Below are 14,347 nucleotides of genomic sequence, written 5' to 3' on the forward strand. Positions count from 1 at the left end.
GGGTGGGGGCGAGGGGCCGGGCCGGGTCAAGTGGGCCGGGGGCGCGCGCGGCTCCGAGCGGCGCAGCAGCGCGGCTGCTCGCGGGGATTCACGATGCGAGCCGGGACCACGCCGTGTGTGCCGCGCCCGGCGGCAGGCCGCTGGCCACGGGCCCCGCAGCGCGAACCAGGCGAGGCTGCTGCTGTGGCTTGGCGCCGCACCTACAGGCAGCTGCAGCTTGTTACACTCGGGCCATTGCTGACGCTCTCCCGCACCCAGGCGCGCCCGCATCCCAAAATCCCCCTGGTTCCCTGCCCCCGACACCTGCCCCTTGCCACCCCGGCCCCGCGCCGGCCGCCAGGCCCGAGCGCGCGCGCCAGTCGCGCCTGGTGGAGGTGGATGGCGTGCCGGTGCTGCGGTCAAACAACTACGGCATGCAGCAGGGCGGGATCAGCGCCTGGGAGGAGACGGGTGCGCGGTTGCGGGGCGCGGGGCGCGGGGCCCGGCGGGGCTGAGCGCCGTCCGGGGGGCTGGGGGATGGGATACCACATGAGAGGGCGTCAATAGCCATGCGGCTGCCTGGGATCGGAGGCGACGGTCGGGGAGGGTCATGCCTGCATGGCCGGGCTGGGCTGAGGGGAGCCGTTCTCTCATCGCTGACACCCCAGCGGCGGAGGGCCGATGCCGCTTCGGTGGCGCCGCGAGCAGAAGGCCCTTCCACCCCAGCGTGTGCGCTTACCCGCTCGACGCGCCCCCGCAGCCACGGGGCGCCCCGCAAGCGCGCCGCCCAAGCGCAAGCATCAGATCGCCGGCCGCGACTACGGCCACTCAGATACCTGCCAGGTGCGCAGGCGCGGCGGCAGGCACGCCAGCCGACCCCTTAGCTGCCGCGAGCCGCAGGCGCGGGCCTGCACCTCGCCTCAACCTGCTGCACCCAGCCTCTCGATTCCGACCCGTCTTGCTGCCCTCGGTCAAGTTCCGCAGCTGCATGCAATCCGATGCACTATTATCGTACTGCCGCCACCTGCAGGTCTGCTGGGACGGCGGCGACCTGGTCTGCTGCGACGCCTGCCCGGCCGCGTACCACCCAGAGTGCCTCGGCGCCGAGCCGGCCGCCCTCGCGGCGGCGAAGCGCTGGTCGTGCCCCCACCACAGCTGCAACGCCTGCGGGCGCCCGGCCCAGGCTGCGGGCGGGCTGCTCTTCAGGCGCGCACGCATCGCGGGACGCGTCCGCCGCACGGGCTCAGCCTTGACAGGGAACGCGTTGGTGCCGTCGCGACTCAAGGGGCCGCCGCAGCGCTTGGAAAAAAGCGGGCCGCCATGCATGGCCGCGCTCTGCCGGCATTTTGCTGCAGCCCACACGCTCATGCGATTGCGATGATCGCGCCTTCGACCGCGTGCTGCTGGCTGGCTGCAGGTGTGGCGTGTGCGAGGCGGCGTGGTGCGAGGAGCACCTGCAGCCTGACCATCAGATCCTGGGGGACTGGCCGCTGTTTCAGGTGGGGGCTTGTGTGTGTGTGTGTGTGTGTGTGTGTGTGTGTGTGTGTGTTTGTGTGTATGTGTGTGTGTGTGTGTGCATGCGGGTGTGTCTGTGCGTGTGTGTCTGTGCGTGTGTGTGTGTGTGTGTGCGCACGCGTGCGTGTGTACGTATATGTATGTGTTTTTGCGCATGTGTGTGTGTGTGTGTGCGCACGCGTGTGTGTGGTGTGTGTGTCAGCTCGCGTGCGTGTGGTGATACACCAGGGATCTAGGGCAGAGGGGACTTGAGACAGGTGCAGGGGGGTGGGCCATGCTGGCAGAGTTAATGGCAGACCTTTGTGTGACAGACTGCAGCGGGGGCCCGGCGGATCTTGGGCAGCTAATGCCCTTTTCTGGGTGTGGCATGAGGCACATCTGGGAGGGGGCAGAGCGGGTGTAAACCCCACAAGTTGATGCCGCATTTTGCTCACCCCTGCGCACTCTCGCCTTCTGCCCGCAAAACGTTGCCTTCTTGTCAGGCGCTCGGCCAGAGCACCCCCACCACCGCCTGCTTTGTGCTGTGCGGCGCGGCATGCGTGGAGCTTCACGGGCGCCTGGGCCCGACCATAGAGGACGGCATACGGTCCGCGCTGCGGGGCGGTGGGGAGCAGCAGCAGCACCAGCACCAGCAGCAGCACGGGGTGGCCAAGAAGCCCAAAAAGGCGGCGGGTTCAACGGCAGGGGTGCGACGCGTGACGACGGGGGCGGCTGGGGGGTCCGCTCTGGGCTCAGCAGAACCGTCATAAGCATCCCTGCAATTGTCTACGACTCACTCACAACCTCACCACTTGAATCACACATCATCAAGGAGTTATGGAGTGGAGGCGTCAGGACAGGGCATCAGCCTCATGTGGTCGCGAGCCCTGCCTCATCACAAATTATGCACAATCCCTGTCAAAACGTGTTGCTGCACTAACTTATCAGCATCTGCAAATATCTGGCTGTGCAAGAGATTTCAGGACTTTGAATCACTTTTGTCAAGCGCATTTTACACCATGCAAATGAGTAAACCTCGTGAACGCACAGTACGAGACTCCACGCCCTATCAAGGTCGTGGACATCAGCAGTGTCGGATGTCTGCGGCGTGCCCAACAAAAAACTGCCAGCAGGCCAGGAGTGCACGGCGCTGGGATCTGCGCGCGGCAAACCAGCACTGGTGAGGTGCATCATTTCTACGAAAGTGTCGTTCTTCAATGGCCAGCCCGGCTTAGGGGGGAGCTGCCAATCACTTGTCTGAGCGACGGGGCAAAGGCAAGTGTGGCGAATTGGTGCAGGTGTGTGTGGGCGCGCGAGCGCGCGAGTCAGTGCGCTAGCGTGTGTTGGTGAGATGTATGCACCAAGAAGGTGATGATATGAGTATAATCTGATGTACGCCGCCTGCGCAGGCAAGTGATGTCACTGCCATAATGAAAGGCAGGAAAAATCCAGGTCTGGGGGCAAGCGGCGGGCATGTCGCGCAATGTTGCTGCTTAATAGGCGCACAATCAGCTATCAGCCCGTCTCAAGGACTGCTGCCAGTTTGTGTACGCATAAATCAGTGCTTTTTTGTGTGGATATATGATGCGCGGTGAGCTAGGTATTGTATGTGACGTGGGGCATGGGGTAAGGGAAGTGGATAGTGAGGTGCGCCGCATGCCCACACCAAGCAAGCGTGAAATTGCCAGCTGGCCGCAGCTATGTGTATTGCCGTCGAAAGGAAGCCGATTGCCGCCGCCGCCGGCGCGGGCGTGCGGGTAAGGTTTGGTGAGGAGACCCCGCAGGAATGCGTCAAGCAAACAATTGAGGAAGGACTCAGGCACCCATGTGGGTCAAATCAGGGAAGGCAAGCCTGACTGCAGGGCTTGGCGCGTGCGCGCGCCATAATGACGCGCCAAATGGATCTGCGAATGGGTCCGCCAGAAAGCCAGATAAATGGTTGCTGCCAATGATAAAAGGGGCCTGAGCGAAATCAGCAGCCAAAGCAGTGTGTGTGTGCAGCCTGCAAAGGGTGATGGGGACCTGCTTTGAAAGCAGGCAATGTCCTAGGCTTCATGCAAAGACAAGCAGGGCCAGACCCAGCTTTGATTGCACAGGCAACCCAGATAAGGAAACACCAAGCAAGGGCCCGTTTTAAAAAAGGATGCTGCCTTTGTCTGGCGCAATCAGAATGGAGGAAGCATGTTGGTAAGATAGAAAGCTGAAGACAGCCGCAGGCTGCGGCGACTGCGAACAGGCAGCAGTGCTGATGAGCGATGATGCATCAAGCGCTCGTTTTCGTTTGGACCGTGGTGCCTACCGCGGTGTTGCCGGCCGCGTCAACCGCGCACACGCGGAACGCGTAAGCGGACGCCGGCTTCAGGCCCGCGAACGCCACGCTCTGCGGCGCCGCGCCCGCGGGGCTGCCGGCCGGCGAGGACGGCGGCGCGGCGGCCGTCTGGCCCGAGAGGCCGGCCAGCCGTGCCAGGGTTAGGTAAGAGCCTGTGCACCTGGAGGGCGCAGTGGCCGCCTGGCGGCCAACGATTACGTAAGAGGCCACCCCAGAAGCTGCGTCTGTCGCGGCCTGCTGGAACCCGACCGCCATTCCGCCGCCGCCCGACGGCGTCGCCGTCACCGCCATGGACGCCGCCTGCATCACAGGCGCCGCCGTGTCGAGCACGATCGTGGCCGACGCGGGCGGCGGGTCCCGGGGGCTCGGCGCGCGCGTGGTGCCGCCGTTGGCCGGGTCCCAGAAGAAAACGGTGACAGTCCGCGGCCCCTGGGGCGACGCCGAGAGCGTGACGCGCTTGGTCTGCGCGTACGCAGACCAACTGGTGCAGCCACCCGCCGTGGTGACGGCGGCGGACGAGGTTACGCACATGCGCGTCTTGGGCGTCGCCCCTGGGGCGCTGATGGTGAGGGTAACGGCGCGCGTCACGGTGTACTGCGCGCCGCCGTTGATGACGAGGGTGGTTGTCTGAGTCACCTTTTGGATCGTCGCCGTCGCTGGCGCCGCCATGGTGTTGCCCGCTGCATCCCGCAGGAACACGCCGACCGTGCGCGGCCCGTCCCCGCCGTCCGCCAGTCGCCAAACCTTGGACTGCGCAAACGCCACGTACGGCGCGCAGGCCGAGGCGGGGGCGGCGGGCGGGGGCTCGTTCATGACGCACATGGACGTAACGCCAGAGCCGCCGGGGTCCTGGCCGGAGATGGTGAGGGTGACGTCCAACGCCGGGGTGGTCGCCGCCCCGCCCTGGATCTGCACCGCCCCCGTCGGCGGCGTCGCGTCGCCGGCGCCGGGGTTAAAAGTTCCCCCCTGCAGCGCCGTGACGGCGGCGGCCAGGTTGACGCGCGGCGTGGTGACACTGTTGAGGGGGTCGCTCAGCTTGACGCCGCTGCCCTGCAGCGCGGCGACGATCTGGGCTGCGGTCGCGGCGGGCACGGCGGCCTTGAGCACGGCCGCGGCGCCCGCGACGTGCGGCGCGGCCTGGCTCGTGCCGGCCATGCTCCAGCCGCCGGCGGTGATGAAGGCGCCGGGGGCGAGCATGGTCAGGTAGGGGGCGCCATTGGAGAAGCAGGCGACGCCGTCGGGGACTGGGGCCGCGTCGGTGCAGGGGCCCCAGCTGCGGGAGCTGGCGGCGGCGTCGAAGGACGCGCCCACGCTCACGGCGCTCGGCGCGCAGGCCGGGGAGGGCAGGCCGTCCTGAGGCGGCGCAAGGGGGTGGGGGCACGCTCCGTTTTCACATGGGGAACCAGGGGGGCCAGGACGCCGCGACGACAAAGGGGTGGGAACGACGGGAATGGAGTACATAAAGCGCCGCAGCTTCCACTGCCCTAAAGGTGTAAGCTGGCAGCCAGGCCTGCTTTCGGCCAGGCGCAGCCCTAAGCAGGCTCCACAGCCAGCCGCGCGCTCAGGGCGGGGGGCGGCCGAGCCCCGGTTGCGGCGCCGCGCGGCCGCCCTCGCACCTTTCTGGCGTTGTTGCCGCTCGCCACCACAGGCAGGACGCCCGCCGCCCGCGCCGCCGCGAATGACGCCTCGAACGCGCTATCGCCGCAGGCGGCTGGGTAGAAGCCGCCGGAGTTCGAGGTTATGGACAGGTTGATGGCGCAGACGTTGTAGGCGCCGGTGGACTTGGCCTGCACCGCCCAGTTGACGGCGGCCAGGAGGCTGGAGTCCCAGGCGATGGTCGAGCCCTGCGTGTTGGCCTCCAGGACGTTCTGTTGGGAGTTGGGTGGCGCAGCAGGCAATGGTGGAAGGGTGGATGCAGGTGGCCGCAGCCGATCGCTCTTATGGGGTATGTGTGGGTGGTCGGGTGGTAAATTCTGCAATGAATTCTTGCATGTTTGAGAAGGGGGGGTGGGCCGTCAGCCGTTTGGGTGCTGTGATGATGATGGGCCCGCAGGGCCGCGGGGTTCACCGCTCGCCGATGCGGGTGTCCACTGCCTGCGCTGCTTTGAGTGACTCAACAGCACCACCCCACTTTAGACGCAGTGCACCACACCCTAAATTCAAGAATCCTCTCCTGCGGCGTCTGCAACACCCCCACCACAGGTTTGAACCACCCCCTTCCCCACCGCTGCAGAGCACTGGACGCATCAGCCGCACCCAGCCGGCGCCCTCACCAGAGCCAGGATCAGGGAGCCCGGGGCGGTCCGCGCCACAATCGAAGCGACGTTTGTCCCATGAGATGTGTCCGCCGCCGGCCCAGAGGAGCCATTTGAGCTGAAGTCTTTGGCCAACGCCACCCGGCACGGCGGCGGCGCGCCGGGCGTCGCGCAGGATCCAAGGTCGGGGTGCGTCACATCGACAACGCCGTCGACCACCGCGACGAAGCACCCGGCCCCCGCGTCGCCGGCCGCGGCGGCCGCGGGCTGGTTGATGAGCGGCAGGCTCTGCTGCAGCGCGAGGACGTTGGGGCGGTCGGGCTCGACGCGCGCGACGTCGGGGTGCGCGCGGAGGGCCGCTAGGGCGGCGGCGTCGGGTAGCTCTACCGCGGAGACTGGCAGGTGCGAGTAGTGCTGCACCAGCCGCGCGCCCGCCGCCGCGGCGGGCCCGTCGGGCGCGAGGACGCGATACTTTGCGCCGTCCTGCGCGCGGAGGCGCGCGGCGGCGGCGGCGGGCGCGACCGAGGCGGCGTCGGATGCGGGGGCCGCGGCGGCGGCGGACGGCTCGGGCTGGGGCGTCTGGTCGTCGGCTGAGCTGCCTCCATCCGCCGCGACGCGGTACGTCACCAGCCAGCGCATGGGCTTCCCATTCGACATAGATTCCAGGGCGGCCGCCTCTGCGTCGGCGGCTGGGGGTGCTGCGCGAGGGGCCATGCTGGCGGGGCCTCCGCTGACGGTGACGGCGGCTGTGGCCGGCGACTGGATGGCGCCGGCCGCATCGTCGCTCACTATCCAGCTGCCTGGGATGGCATTGGTTTGTCCATGGGGCTCAAATTCAGACCAGAGTAGGTCCCTGCAGGCATGCTTTGGCAACACGGCCACGACGTCACCGGTCAGGGGCAGACCACACCCGGTGGTCTGGGCGCGGCCACTGGACTCACCTTGGGCGGGAGCAACTAGCACTGCCACGAGCAGTAGGCACGACGCCAGAAGCAGTGATTGGTGCCTTTCACCGCTCATGGTGCTCAAACTCGGACTCGGTCTGCCTGCTGGGCCGAGCGGGTGACTGAGTGAGTGCAGAGTCCGAGCGTCGCGACAAGCACTGAGAATGAGATGATTTTTTCACGCCGCAACAACTGCACAATTCGAGGGTGAAGCGAACGTATCGTGAGCTGATGCAAACTGGACTTCAAACACCCCGTGTCGTCCTTGACTCAACAAAGGGTTACCTGATGGTGGTTCATGTCCCCTACCTTCAGAATTGCCTGTATAAAAGTAATTTACCGAGCGTGCACGAGCGTAAGACCCCGCAGGTGCGTCAACGCCTCGCTGGGTACGAGGGGCAGTGGCCTGGGACACAGCAGCCCTTTAGAGATCTCAATAGGATTTAAAGTGTAATGTACTCCTGGGATGTCGGTCCGACTTGCCGGCTACCGTAAAGTCAACGTGTGATCTGCGGCCCTCACCGGTCTGGCTGATAAGCACAGATCGATACAGCAGGTGGGTATGAAATGGGTATGAAATGATGAAGAATATTTTGTGAGTGGTACTGCATGGGAAGCATCACGGCACCCCCACCGTACCGTGGCCGCTGCAAAAGCGCACGTTGCCTGGGGCTGCGGGAGGACGCGCGACCTGCTCAGCTGCTTGCATCATCAGGCAAGCCCGCCACAGATGGTGACACGCACCTAAGCCGCGTTGATTGTGTGTGTGTTTCATGTTGAGTCAAATTTCTGGGGTGAGAAGTGCAAGCTTCAGCAAAGGTAGTGGCATCAGATGTTGATTGTACATAGACCACAGTCAAACGAAGCAGACCAGAAGCTAGGGATTGCCTTCAAGACAGACCACCATTTGGGCACAAGCGCACCCAAAATGACACAAATAATCCCCCCATTTACGCAGTCATTTACTCGTCATGTGCACAGGTGGTAGCAAATGCAAGCGCTTGCAAATTCGTGCGGTGCCTGATCATGGGGCAAGTTCAGGGGATGCTGCAGACGTGCGCCACTGCTTCCGACGCCCGGTGGCGGCGCGCCGCCTCCAGGCAACGCAACGAGGACATCCAAGCCGCAGGCAAGGTGGTTGTGCAAAATGGTAGCAGCCAGTTGTTGACATCACATGTGCGTCACCACAGGGGCGACATTAAAATGCAGCATCAGCTGGGCCCACACTACAGGGAGCCGTTCTCATCCTCGTAGGGATCCTGCGGTGCCGCCGGCGGAGCCGCGGGCGGCAAGGGCGGCGCGGCCTGCTGCTGGGTGTAGCCGCCGCCGCCGGCCCCACCGCTGACTTGGCAGTTGATGCAGCAGTTGTTGCAGACAGTGCCTTCGCCCTGCCCGCCGCCGCCGCCGCCGCCGCCGCCGCCGCCACCACCGGTGTCACTGCCCGCGACCGTGCCCTGCACCGGCGGCGCCACCGCCAGCGGCGCGGTCGCGTCGGCCGCGGCGTAGCTGGGCGGCTGGTAGTCACTCTGCTCGCTGCTGTCAGCCGCCGCGTTGTACGCATCCGCGTCCGCCGCGCCCACCGCGGCGCCCGCCAGCGCTGCATCGGTGTATCCGACGCCGCGAACGGGAGCAGCAACCACAGGCGCGGGTTCGTTGTTGTTGACTGTCACGGAGCGGTCAACCGGCCGGTTGTCAAACGTCCGCCCCCCGCCGCCGTCGCCATAGCTGCCGCCGGTTGGGCGGTAGCCCCCCGCGCCGCTGTAGCCGCCGCCCCCGCCGCGCCCGCCGTCGCCGCCGCGCAGCAGCCGGCGGCCGGCGGCGCGGGCGGCTGCTGGGGGCGTGGACGGCGGCCCCGCGGGCTTGGCCTCCGGCGCGGGTAGGAGGGCCCCGTCAATCCCATGCACAACGCCGCGGGCCACGTAAACGTTTGGGAGGCCGATGCGCGCGGGCTTGCTGGGGGAGCCGGCCTCCGGGATCACAGTGCCCTCCAGGATCGTGACTGTTGACCTTCCGACGGTCTGGTTGGTCCTGTGGGCGGCGCGGGTGGACATTCACGCACATAGGCCGCGGCGTGGGAGGGGGGGGGGGCGTGTCTACGCAGATGGGTCGGAGCCGGGCGCGGTGTCGCGTACTACGCCAGCCCTGTGTCGCACACATCGAGTGCGGCATCCTCTTGGGTTGTGCGCTTGTCGCCGCAGTACGCTGGCTGCCTGCCTTGCGGGTCAAGAGCCCCACCCCCACACCTCGTGTACTTGACGGCCAGCTTGTGGCCCGCCAGCCGCGTCGGCACGGCCCTGCCGCTGACAAAGCCGCTGGGGTAGAGCGTGATGGCCGGCAGCTGCACATGCACGGTGCGCGGGGCGGGGCGGCGCCGGCGGTGGGGTGAGGGCGTGAGGGAGAGCAGGGGCCGCACACGCGCTTGGTTGGCTCTGGGCAGAGATGGTGCGCATCCAACTCGAGCCAACCCGGCAATGTCCACTTGCAGCCTGCAAGGCACGATCACCATCACTGTGCTGGAGCGCAAAGCAGAGCGGGAAAGTGCAGCAGATGTTGCACCTGCTGCTGTGGGGCACAAAGGATGTCAGGCGAGGGGGCGAGACAACCCACCTGGTGGTACTGCACCACAGCGCGCAGCTTCTGGGCAGCTGCACCCCCAGACAGCAGCTGCTTGGAAGCTGCTGCGAACGCGCCGTCGGTGGGCGCAAATAGCGTGCCCGTCCAGTTGCGTGCCGATAGGTCCTTCCCAGCGCCGCTGGCGTTCAGGGCGCGGGCGAGCGCCGTGAAGTTCACACCGTAGTAAGCGAAGAATGACTTGAGCGTTGGGAAGTACTCCCCTGCTCAGAGGGAGTTGAGGAGGCAGCCAGGATGGGCGGGCACGCCAGGCGGTCAGGTGGAAGAAATAAAAGGCTTGCGCGGCACCCGCATGTATATCGAGCGGCTTGCCACTTCACTCGGAGGCAAGCGCACGCATTCTCTCCTTGTCCTCAACCCTAGCGCACGCGCCTGCACCCCAGATGCGCCCGCCGCTTGCGCGCACACGGGCGCGCACCGCTGAGCAGCACCCTGTCGATGCCATGGACGACACTAGCCCCCGCGTCCAGGTCCGGCCCCACGACACGCGCCGCGCCGCCCTGCGAGTCCCTCACGAGCACTGCCCCGCCGCCGCCGCGCGCGCCGCCGCTCGCCGCGAAGCGCAGGAGGTAATGAGGATCGCCCGAGACCGCATATGCGCCCGGCCCCCCGGCGGCGCGCACGAGGGCGGACGAGTTTGCACGAACGCGGGGCGCCACGTGGTATGCGGCAAGCTTGTCCAGCAGATCAGGGCGCGCCAGCAGCTCTGGCAGCGTCAGGCCCATCTCGGCCAGGAAGGCCCTGACCGCCTGGGGTGTGTGCGTCGGGGGCGGAGCGGGATGCCGGGGCGGCGCAGGCGAGCCGTGAGCGCCGTCGGTGAGTGGCCTGGGCGTTGGCGGCGTCGGCAACGGGGCTGGGTATGGGGGCCCGGGGCGCTGTGCTGGCGTCGCGGGCACGGGGAGCCAATTTACCTGGTTGGTCGGGCAGAAGACGGTCGCTTTTGTCTTGGGGTCCGCCGCACGCGCGCCGGCCCCGGCTGCCTCAATGATCTTGAGGCAGTCTGTGTAGCCAGCCGCTTTTAGCGCTGATGATATCGTCTTGCTGCTGCTGCCAAGTTGTGTTGGCGTTGCCTTTGTCACCGCTGACTTCGCAGCAGGCGCTGTGGCGGGCTTGACGGGTTCCGCTGCCAACACTGCCTGCTGTACAATACACAGTCACATGTTTAAGCACGCATGACTCAGGTGCGGTGTACTTGGTGTGCTGTGCCCGCTCTTCCACAGTTGTTCGCACCCCGCGAGGCACAGTGAGGTATCATGGGCACCGGCCAATCATGTTCACCTGCATACAGAGCACAGTCATGCACACCGCCAGCATGCTGCACAGGCCCATCCTGCCAGGTCAGGTCGAGTTACTTGGCCAGATACGCGGGGCTGCGTATTTCTTCACCACATGTATGACAGGGGTATCTTCGAACAGTAAGGATTCGAAGTCGCAAAGCTGCCTAGAACCGGAAACCTCTGTGCAGTGCCCGCACGTCGATGTTCCATGTTCCATCCTAGCGCCGCCCTTTCAACCAGGATTCAAATACACGTGAAAACAGCGCACGTAGAGCATCAGCCCCTCAAGCATGCCAAAGCCTGATATTTTTCTAGATGAGCCCCTTGCGATGTCTGCGTGATCGGCCACTCGCCAGCAGCCTCGTCGCCCCGCGACCCACCAAACCGCACATCCCGCAGTGCCGGTAGCTGCTGCAGCTAGGGGTCGGGCGACGCCACAGCCAAGGTCAGATGCTCCTTTAGGACAGCACACTGCTGAAAATCAACAATCCAGGCGCATCCAGGTCACCGGTCGGACGGCCTGCACGAGCTCGCCCAAACCTAGAGGTGTCACGTGCTCGTCGATCGCAGAGTTGTGTTTTGGCACCAGACGTTGCATGGCTGCCACATGGTTGAAGATTGCTCGTCTATCTGGCGTGTGTTGGGGCTGTGCTTCAGGCGACACCCCCACACCACGTGGGCTACCCCGTCTGCCCGCTGCCCACCAGTTGGCCTCCCCCGCCCCTTGCTGCATGGGGTACCAAAAATCTTCGCCGTGATACCAAAGTACCTTGCACTGGACAAGCGGCGGAGGACGAGTGATCGGGCTCGCGAACTCTGGTGTTGCAGGGCTTTTGTCGAGTTGATTCGAAGCGGCGCAGCGCTGATTCACCCCAAGCGCCCTGACTTCCGTCGGTTTGCTTTCCCCTTGAAACCATTAAGAAGCGTGAAATCTGTTCATAATACAACTCTGCAAATCAAATGGAGAGCATCTTCATGCCCAAAATGCTTGTGTGCAAACTTCAAAGTCCCAACTGGCTTTCCTTCTTCGTGTGCCTTTGCCTGCTACTCCTAATATCACCAACAATTTAGCATTGCAGTCTCGTCTTTATCAGTCATAGGTTGTTCAAGCCACGATGTCCGGGGCTCGATCCTGCCTGCACCCCTTGTCCCTCATCCGGCCACAGTTCACCATGGGTTGACTCATGTGCAGGCGCAGGAAGGTGCGGAGGCCGGGGGCGCCTGCAGGCTCGATCAACTTGAAAAGTAAGCGTAGGATTTTCAGGGGTGACTCCCGCCCCTGCAGCCTACCCAGAGATGGTGCTGGCCGCCCTCGGTCAAATGCTTCGCACACTGCCGACACCCAGGTTCCCGCAAGCCTCTTCCATGGCGTAAGTGGCGCTGGACCCTCGCTGAGATGTGTAAAACTTAGGTAGGCTCGGCTGTTGTCAAAAGCTTAGCAACCTCGCCCCGCCTCCAGGCACGCCAAGGGGGTCGCAAAGCCCCTGACTCAAGGGCCCTTGGCGGCGAGAACATGGCCGTTGCCATGGCCAGCACCACCAAGATGGCACGTACCTGATGGGCGTGGTTGACGTTCGAAGCCTTGCCGTTGTTTGGTTTGTTATTGTGCAGCGAAGCAGAGCAGCAACGAGCTGGCGCGCTTGAAGCAGCGCGAGCGAACGTGACGACTAGCGGGGCCCACGTTACGCCAAGGAGATCGAGAAATACGTCCTTTGCAATCACTTAGAAGTGCCCGAGGCGCGCCAAGGCAGCAACGGAGCCCATCACACTGTCAGTCCCGGTCTGAGTCCGACACCCAGCTACTCCGTTCACCACGTCAACAATAACAGCCACCAGCTGCTATTGGGACGCGCAACTCGGCATCACGCTCGCGGTGCAGCGGCCCGTGGTGCCGCAGCGGTGGTGCCGAGGTAGCAGGTGTCGCCGCGCCGCGCACATGTGCGCGGCCCTGGCCAGCGCCGGAGGCCAGCTGCACCGCACTGAGCTGCTCGGCATGAAGAGTGGCGCGTCCATGGTGCAAAATGGCGTGATTGCAAACGCCGCCGTCCCGGGCGGCAGCAGCGGCGGCCATCTGCAGGACTCGCAACAGCAGCACGAGCAGCAGCAGGAACAGCAGCAGCAGGAGCAGCAGCCGCCGCCACCGCGCGGCACCGCGCCGTGCCCGGGCGCAACGTGGTGCCGCCGCGCCGCGCGCGCCGTGCGGCAGCGGCTGCAGGACGGGCAGCAGCTGTTCCGGGAGTATCAGTACGTGGTGGCGCTGGACGACACGATCCGCCACACGCAGGCGGACGCGCTGCGATCCGACTCCTCGTCGCGCAACCGCTACGCGAACGTGCTCCCGTACGACTACAACAGGTGGGGGCGCCGGGTCGATGCTGTGTGCGCACATGTGTGTGTGTGTGTGCGTGCGTGCGTGTGTGTGTGTGTGTGTGTGTGTGTGTGTGTGCGCGCGCGCTTGCGAGACAGTCGAATTCGCTTAGATGCTGGTGCACATGTCATGTGGGCGTGTCAGCGTGGGCAAACGGGCGCATGGGGGACAATTGAAGCGAGCTGATGCTGCTGCGCCACGGAGGCGTGTCGGTGCCTTGAAAGTGTCTGAAAGCGTCTGTCTGAAAAACATCTGTCCGAGGGCAGCTTGGGCCTTTTGAGCAGCAGCAACAGCAGCAGCAGCAGCAGCAGCAGCAGCAGCAGCAGCAGCAGCAGCAGCAGCAGCAGCAGCAGCAGGCAGCAGCCCTGCGCTGGCAGCATGCGGTGTGCCGCAGGGCGGCGGCGTGAAGTTCTGGCTTTGGCGCCATCATTTGAGCGTTGGTGGCGCCGTGGGAGCTCGCGCCGGCGCATGCGACCCAAGCCTCTCGCAGCCGCGCACCATACGCAGCGGCATGCGCACCACGCTCACCCCTCCGCCCCTCCCGCGCCCTCCGCCCCCTCGGCCCCGCGCCGCTCCTCAGGGTGCACCTTCCGCGCACCTTCGGGTCGACCTACATCAACGCGTCGCGCATCCAGATGCAGCCGCCGCACACCGACGCGCCGGCACACTACATCGCGACGCAGGGCCCGCTGCCGGCCACCGCCGAGCACTTCTGGCGGATGACGCTCGACGCGCGCGCGCCGGCCGTAGTCATGCTGACTAACTGCGTCGAGAAGGGCACCGTGAAGTGCGCGCTGTACTTCCCGTGTGACGCCGGCGAGGCCGCGTCCTTCGGCGCGCTGCGCGTGCAGGTGCTGTCTCGGGACCGCTTCGGCCGCGACTGCGACCGCCGGGCGCTGCGGGTCAGCGACTCCGGGACGGGCGTGGCGGCGACGCTGCAGCACTTCCACTACCACACGTGGCCAGACCACGGGGTGCCAGAGGACAGCGGCACCCTCCGGCGCATGTGCCGCGAGCTGCAGCGGCTGCGGCGCGAGGCTGGCGGCGGCCCCGGCGCGGACCCGGCCGCG

The 14,347-nt window shown here is 65.7% G+C and overlaps 4 protein-coding genes across 4 annotated transcripts; 2 read left to right on the forward strand and 2 right to left on the reverse strand.

Moving 5' to 3' along the window:
• Window positions 1-1,976: 1,976 nt before the first annotated feature.
• Window positions 1,977-2,243, forward strand: MNEG_7816 (hypothetical protein; the record flags this gene model as incomplete). The annotated part of the gene is made up of 1 exon (XM_014043708.1): window positions 1,977-2,243. A coding segment is annotated over one exon (267 nt), but the record flags the coding sequence as incomplete, so codon positions are not given.
• A 1,493-nt stretch (window positions 2,244-3,736) lies between these two features.
• MNEG_7817 (peptidase S8/S53 subtilisin kexin sedolisin) lies at window positions 3,737-7,077 on the reverse strand (the record flags this gene model as incomplete). Its single annotated transcript, XM_014043709.1, has 4 exons — window positions 3,737-5,155; window positions 5,419-5,670; window positions 6,076-6,857; window positions 6,999-7,077. 4 exons carry the CDS (start codon window positions 7,075-7,077, stop codon window positions 3,737-3,739), a joined length of 2,532 nt encoding a protein of 843 aa, XP_013899163.1.
• A 1,150-nt stretch (window positions 7,078-8,227) lies between these two features.
• On the reverse strand, window positions 8,228-10,961 carry MNEG_7818 (hypothetical protein; the record flags this gene model as incomplete). The annotated part of the gene is made up of 5 exons (XM_014043710.1): window positions 8,228-9,029; window positions 9,245-9,339; window positions 9,609-9,835; window positions 10,051-10,381; window positions 10,911-10,961. 5 exons carry the CDS (start codon window positions 10,959-10,961, stop codon window positions 8,228-8,230), a joined length of 1,506 nt encoding a protein of 501 aa, XP_013899164.1.
• Window positions 10,962-12,845: 1,884 nt separating this feature from the next.
• Window positions 12,846-13,684, forward strand: MNEG_7819 (hypothetical protein; the record flags this gene model as incomplete). Its single annotated transcript, XM_014043711.1, has 2 exons — window positions 12,846-13,264; window positions 13,672-13,684. 2 exons carry the CDS (start codon window positions 12,846-12,848, stop codon window positions 13,682-13,684), a joined length of 432 nt encoding a protein of 143 aa, XP_013899165.1.
• Window positions 13,685-14,347: the final 663 nt, after the last annotated feature.

This window comes from Monoraphidium neglectum (genome assembly GCF_000611645.1).
Source record: "Monoraphidium neglectum strain SAG 48.87 unplaced genomic scaffold scaffold01421, whole genome shotgun sequence".
Lineage (NCBI taxonomy): Eukaryota > Viridiplantae > Chlorophyta > Chlorophyceae > Sphaeropleales > Selenastraceae > Monoraphidium > Monoraphidium neglectum.